The sequence below is a fragment of the Oncorhynchus kisutch genome, linkage group LG13 (genome assembly GCF_002021735.2).
Source record: "Oncorhynchus kisutch isolate 150728-3 linkage group LG13, Okis_V2, whole genome shotgun sequence".
Classification (NCBI taxonomy): domain Eukaryota; kingdom Metazoa; phylum Chordata; class Actinopteri; order Salmoniformes; family Salmonidae; genus Oncorhynchus; species Oncorhynchus kisutch.
In genome coordinates this window covers 20313012-20320511 of record NC_034186.2, presented here as the reverse complement: position 1 = coordinate 20320511, position 7500 = coordinate 20313012, and the positions used below count along the sequence as shown (strand labels likewise).

The 7500-nt window shown below is 45.5% G+C and overlaps 1 protein-coding gene across 1 annotated transcript in view; it reads right to left on the bottom strand.

Moving 5' to 3' along the window:
- Nucleotides 1–5651: 5651 nt before the first annotated feature.
- LOC109902779 (cadherin-2) overlaps nt 5652–7500 on the bottom strand; it is a 55068-nt gene continuing 53219 nt past the window's right edge. Inside the window, exons 14-15 of the mRNA XM_031785735.1 lie at nt 7293–7433; nt 5652–5761 (exon numbers count right to left, since the gene is read on the bottom strand). Coding sequence (XP_031641595.1) covers nt 7390–7433 — 44 coding nt within the window. The 3' untranslated portion in view covers nt 5652–5761; nt 7293–7389. The remainder of the gene's footprint in view (nt 5762–7292; nt 7434–7500) is intronic.

Here is a 7500-nt window from a genome sequence, read left to right as displayed (position 1 = left end):
CCTTCAATGGCAATGACTTAAAAAAGCCCCCCTCCCCGTTCACCCCCATCCCAACCACCAATCGCCCCTTCCCAGACCCCTCTCCGGCCCCAGCAACGGGCTAGTCTTAGTCGTCCCCTCCTCCGTAGAGGTCTGCCAGCTTGCGGAAGCGCGGGCCCCAGTCACTGAGGTAGTCGTAGTCCTGGTCTCCGCCGGAGGAAGACGAGTGAAGGGAGCTGAGGGAGCCGGCGGTGGAGCCGCTGCCCTCATAGTCAAAAACCAGCAGGCTGTCATAGGGGGGTGCCGTCGGGTCGTTATCAGCTGCCTTCAGACCCTGGGGAGGGGGAGAGGGGTGAGGATAGATGAGGGTTGAGAGAGAGAGAGAGAGAGAGAGACAAAATGAGAGGAGGGAGGAGAGATAGGTAAATAGAGAGAGAGTAAAGGAGAGATAGCATGACAGAGGGGGAGACAAATAGGGAAAAAGAGAAAGAGGTTGAGAGGTAAAGAGAGAGAACAAAGAAGAGACAGAAAGAGAGAAAAAGCAGGAAAAAAGAGGAGGAAGAGAATGAATGAGATTTAGGTAGTAGGAGAGCAAGGGAAGAGGAGAAGAAGGAGGGATTATGGAGGGAGGAGAGAAGAGAGGAAGGAGAGGAGAGAGGAGTATTTAGGTCAGGCTGGACAGATGCTGGGTAGTCTCTCTGAGGAGATTCAGCAGATTACACGCACGCACCCACACACACACGCGCCCTACTACACCACAACTGACAGAATTTATTATAACTTTGTCATAAAGTGTTATTATTGACTGACGTCTTGTCTCAGTGCTAAAACTAATAAAGCAAATCTGATAAGCTGAAGCTCTAGACATGTTTTGGGGATTTCTGCATGCCATACCCCCAACTGTCTCCTTCATTTGATTGATTTGAGGAGTGAGGCAGTGGAAGAAGCATCGGCATGTCATTTCTGCTAGATTAAGCTGTCTAGATCAGCTCGCCATGTATGACAGCTCGCCTCATTATTCAGAGCTGTGTTTAGCAGAAATCTCTATCCTGCCTGCCTAACCTAGTGACATACACACACTCAGCGTAGGAAGAACAACGTCATCAATTGAAAGACATGTTAAACAGCTCGACAAGCATGAACCTCAGCTAGCTATAGACATAAACTCACATACAGTTGAAGTCGGAAGTTTACATACACCTTAGCCAAATACATTTAAACTCAGTTTTTGACAATTCCTGACATTTAATCCTAGTAACAATTGCCTGTCTTAGGCCAGTTAGGATCACCACTTTATTTTAAGAATGTGAAATACGAATAATGTGAAATACCCTCAATTAGTATTTGGTAGCATTGGCTTTAAATTGTTTAACTTGGGTCAAACGTTTCGGGTAGCCTTCCACAAGCTTCCCACAATAAGTTGGGTGAATTTTGGCCAATTCCTCCTGACAGAGCTGGTGTAACTGAGTCAGGTTTGTAGGCCTCCTTGCTCGCACACACTTTTTCCAGTTCTGCCCACACATTTTCTATGGGATTGAGGTCAGCGCTCTGTGATGGCCACTCCAATACCTTGACTTTGTTGTCCTTAAACCATTTGCCACAACTTTGGAAGCATGCTTGGGGTCATTGTCCATTTGGAAGACCCATTTCTGATCAAGCTTTAACTTCCTTGACTGATGTCTTGAGATGTTGCCTCAATATGTCCACATACTTTTCCTCCCTCATGATGCCATCTATTTTGTGAAGTGCAACAGTCCCTCCTGCAGCAAAGCACCCCCACAACATGATGCTGCTACCCACGTGCATCACGGTTGGGATGGTGTTCTTCAGCTTGCAAGCCTCCCCCTTTTTCCTCCAAACATAACGATGGTCATTATGGCCAAACAGGTCTATTTTTGTTTCATCAGACGAGAGGACATTTCTCCAAAAAGTAAGATCTTTTTCCCCATGTGCAGTTGCAAACTATAGTCTGGCTTTTTTATGGCGGTTTTGGAGCAGTGGCTTCTTCCTTGCAGAGCGGCCTTTCAGGTTATGTTGATATAGGACTCGTTTTACTGTGGATATAGAAAATGTGTACCTGTTCCTCCAGCATCTTCACAAGGTCCTTCGCTGTTGTTCTGGGATTGATTTGCACTTTTCACACCAAAGTACGTTCATCTCTAGGCGACAGAATGCGTCTCCTTCCTGAGCGGTATGACGGCTGCGTGCCCCCATGGTGTTTATACTTGCATACTATTGTTTGTACAGATGAACGTGGTACTTTCAGGCGTTTGGAAATTGCTCCCAAGGATGAACCAGACTTGTGGAGGTCTATAATTTAGTTTCTTGGCTGATTTCTTTAGATTTTCCCATGATGTCAAGCAAAGATGCACTGGGTTTGAAGGTAGGCCTTGAAATACATCCACAGGGACACCTCCAATTGACTCAAATGATGTCAATTAGCTTATCAGAAGCTTCTAAAGCCATGACATAATTTTCTGGAATTTTCCAAGCTGTTTAAAGGCACAGTCAACTTAGTGTATGTAAACTTCTGACCCACTGGAATTGTGATACAGTGAAATAGAAGTTAATTATAATCTGTCTGTAAACAATTGTTGGAAAAAGTACTTGTGTCATGCACAAAGTAGATGTCCTAACCGACTTGCCAAAACTATAGTTTGTTAAAATAAATTTGTGGAGTGGTTGAAAAATGAGTTTTAATGACTCCAACCTAAGTGTATGCAAACTTACGACTTCAACTGTAAGTATTCAGACCCTTTACTCAGTACTTTGTTGAAGCACCTTTGGCAGCGATTACAGTCTTCTTGGGTATGACGCTGCAAGCTTGACACACCTGTATTTGGGGAGTTTCTCCCATTGTTCTCTGCAGATCCTCTCAAGCTCTGTCAGGTTGGATGGTGAGCGATGCTGCACAGCTATTTTAAGGTCTTTCCAGAGATGTTGGATCAGGTTCAAGTCTGGGCTCTGGCATGGCCCCTCAAGGGGACATTCAGAGACTTTTCCCAAAGCCACTCTTGTTGTGTCTTGGCTGTGTGCTTAGGGTCATTGTCCAGTTGGAAGGTAAACCTTTGCCCCAGTCTGAGGTACTGAGAGCTCTGGAGCAGGATTTTATCAAGGATCTCTCTGTACTTTGCTCCGTTCATCTTTCCCTCAATCCTGACTAGTCTCCCAGTCCCTGCCTCTGAAAAACATCCCCACAGCATGATAGTGCCACCACCATGCTTTACTGTAGGGATGGTATTGGGCAGGTGATGAGCAGTGCCTGGTTTCTTCCAGATGTGACGCTTGGCATTCCAGCCAAAGAGTTCAATCTTGGTTTAATCAGACCAGGGAATCTTGTTTCACATGGTCTGAGAGTTCTTTCGGGGCCTTTTGGCAAACTCCAATTGGGCTGTCACGTGCCTTTTACTGAGGAGTGGCTTCCGTCTGGCCACTCTATCATAAAGGCCTGATTGGTGGAGTGGTGCAGAGATGGTTGTCCTTCTGGAAGGTTCTCCCATCTCCAGAAGAACTCTGGAGCTCTGTCACAGTGACCATCGGGTTCTTGGTCACCTCCCTGACCTAGGCCCTTCTCCCCTGATTGCTCAGTTTGGCCGGGCGGCCAGCTCTAGGAAGAGTTTTGGTGGTTCCAAACTTCTTCCATTTACGAATGATGGAGGCCACTGTGTTCTTGGGGATCTTCAATGCCGAATAAATGTTTTTGTACCCTTTCCCAGATCTGTTCCTTAACACAATCATGTCTCGGAGCTCTACGGACAATTCCTTCGAGCTCATGGCTTGGTTTTTGCTCTGACTTACACTTTCAACTGAGGGATCTTATGTAGACAGGTGTGTGCCTTTCCAAATCATGTCCAATCAATTACATTTACCACAAGTGGACTACAATCTAGTTGCAGAAACATCTCAAGGATGGTCAAACGAAACAGGATGCATCTGAGCTCAATTTCGATTCTCATAGCAAAGAGTCTGAATATAATTTAATCAATTTCAGAATAAGGCTGTAACGTAATAAAATGTGGAAAAAGTCAAGGGGTCTGAATACTTTCCGAATGCACTGTATTACTCGCTAATGTTTGGTTCCTGGACAATAAAGTAGACAAGCTTAGGGCGAACATCTCCGTCCAGAGATAATCAGCAATTGTAACATATTCTGTTTCAAGGATTCATACCTCTCTCCGGATATACTGTCCCTGTCCATACAGCCACCTGGGTTCTCAGTACATCGCACAGACAGGAATAAAGAGCTCTCCCAGGAAAAAGAAAGGTGGAGGTTTGATGATTAACTACTCATGGTGCGATCGCGATAACGTACAGGAATTCAAGTCCGGCATACACATATTTAGCAGATGTTATTGCGGGTGTAGCTAAATGCTTGTGTTCCTATCTCTGGGATACGAGTCAGTATCGAGGGAAAGATGAACAGAGCAAAGTACAGAAACATCCTTGATGAAAACCTGCTCCAGTTCACTCAGGACCTCAGACTTCAGCACACAGCCCAAACAATTCAGGAGTGGCTTCGGGAAAAGTCTCTGAATGTCCTTGAGTGGCCCACCCAGATCCCGGACTTGAACCAGATCAAACATCTCTGGAGAGACCTTAAAATAGCTGTGCAGCAACACTCCCCATCCTACCTGACAGAACTTGAGAGGATCTGCGGGGAAGAATGGGAGAAACTCCTCAAATCCAGGTGTGCAAAGCTTGTAGCATCACACCCAAGAAGACTCGCGTCTGTAATCGCTGCCAAAGGTACTTCAACAAAGTACTGATTAAAGGGTCTGAATAGTTATGTAAATGTTATATTTCAGTTTGTTTTGCAAAAATGTTTTTGCTTCGTCAATATGGGGTATTGTGTGTAGATTGAAGAGGAGAAAACCACCAATTTAATCAATTTTAGAATAAGGCTGTAACGTAACAAAATGTGGGAAAGGTAAAGGGGTCTGAATACTTACACTACAGACATACCCCAGCAGACATGCCACTATGAGTTTCTTCACTGTACCCAGACTAAAAACAGATTTAATGCATCGCATTTAGGTAGAGCCATGTCATTATGGGATGCTCTGCCACAAGAGGTTACTCAGGCAAAAAGCAGTGTTTAGCTTTGAAAAACAGCTAAAAAAAAACATTGTATCACAGCACCTCTCATCTTTTTAAATATCTACTTCAACTGTACTGTATATAAGAATAAGAATATGTATATACGATATGATAGTGTCTAAATAGTATTTTTTATATGTCTCTTGGTGGCTTTCCAATATATAACTTTTTATTTTATTTTGAATTTAATGTAATAGCTCATGTTCTTGTGTATAGCTGTTCTGTACTTTGTCATGTATGTGTATGTTTCATGTGGACCCCAGGAAGAGCAGCTAAACAAAACCTTAAATTAGACAGCAGGCCTGCCCATGTCTGTACCACGCTAATCTGCACTGTTAGAAAAGCATAGAGACAGGGATGCTCCATCTCTTTCTGTGTCACACAGTGAGTCACATACACACAAGCATAAACACAATCTCATACACATAGTTTCACACACACAGTTTCACACAATGACACACACACACACACACACACACACCACCCACTCCCCCAACAGAAAAAACACACACTCTGTAACTACCTCATGGATGAAGTCTCCTATATCTCCTGGGTGTGGTGCAGCAGAGCGGAGGGGGTACAGGTGGTCCTGGTGGAGGGGTCTCTCGTCCATACGCCTGATTCCCACCTTTACCATCTCTGGCTCCAACGCGTCGGGCTGCTGCAGCTGGCTCAGGTCATAGTCCTGGAGAGGGGGGGGTAGAGAGATGTGGGGAAAATAGAGAGAGAGGGTTGAGGGAGGAGAGAGGGGTGTGGAGGGAGAGATAGAGAGGAAGAGTAGTTCAAGGTGGGTACTACACATGTGGAGATCATCCGTTCCCCTACCATGTGTCTCACAAAGAAATGGCAGTTTTAACCAGAGTGGGTGAGACAGAGAGAGCGAGAGAGAAAGAGAGATAGAAGATTAAGAGATATGTCCTCTGATCCTTTCTACTTTTGAATGGAGTGTCTGATTCATTGATGAATCATCCGGAAACACATGATGAAACATCAATCTCCAGGGGAAATGGAATAAATGACCCTTTTCAGGGACAATAAACCCTGGTCATGTAACCACCTTGGACATTGTTCACTGCAATAGCTAACCACTGAAACGATTTCAGGGGAGAAGTGTGAATGCCACAATAACATGAAGGACAGAGAGAACAGGAGAGGAGGAGAGGAAATGGCGGGATAAATACAGATGGGTTTGTCCCTGGCCTTGGTTATATTGTTATTTTCCAGACAGAGGAGAAGAGGACCAGGCTGAGTCCCCAATTGCATTCATTTATTCTGCACTACCTTTGATCAGTGCCCAATGCACTAAAAAGTAGTGCATTGTATGTGGAATAGGGTGCCATTTGGGATGTAGCCACAGCCATCTCTACAGCCAGCCAAGGAGCCATTGTAACTGGAGAAATTAGCTGGGCGTTGTCACTGCTTGCCATGCTCAATCTTTGATACCAGGATGGTAGGTTAGGTTCACAAAAATCTGATGAAATTATATTACCACTTCAAAACGTAACATGTGCAGTGAGTGTGTGTGTTTTATTTGAGAGGCTGTTCTGTAACTGTATGCCTGGCTGTCTTTGTGTCAGAGAGGCCAAATGTCATCCTAATACGTTTATAGTGCACTACTTTGACCAGAACCCATAGGGATGCAACCTCCGCAACTGGCCTCAGTGTAGCACCAGTGAGCCAGACCGCGTGACTGCTCCTGTAGCTGTCCCCGGCCTAGCCATGCCCCATAACCCCTCCCTACTAGGAGTTCCAGACAGACATTACTAATCCATCCCACAGCAGGGAGGGGGGGGGGGTGATCAGGGGGAACTAGCCAATCCACTCTCCAACAGTTAATTTCCCAGCACTGCCGATTCCCCGATGCAACAGCGGGAGGGAGGGGAGTACCATCCACCGCAGTGAAAGATGGCCTCTCGCCCTAACCCCTACCTCCCATGCCAGCACCATGGCGATAAATGTTTATCACCCCCTCTCAGAGCTCAATTAATATCCAATGACTGGTTGGTTTGGTCCTACAACTGCCAATGTTACAGTCCCTCAGTGTGTGTGTGTGTATCTGTGTGTCTGTGTGGCTATGCTACCATTATGCTAATGCTAGCAGCGTGATTAGCGTGCGTGTGGTCATACATGTGTGTGGTGTACCTGGTACTTCTGTGTATGTGTGTGTGTCCGTTCATCAGTGTGTGCGTCCATCTGTGTTTGTTTGCTTACTCTACCTGGTCCTCCTCTCCTCCTCCCTCTTCGTCGTACTTCAGTATGTTGTCTCTGACATCATCCTCCGGGTCGATCAGCAGCTGCTTAGCCTGACGTTCCTTATCCCTCCTCTTCATCCACATCACAAAGAACAACACCAATCAAAACTAAACACACAAAACACCACGAGATGGGAGAGAGAGAGAGAGAGAGGAGAGAGAGAGAGAGAGA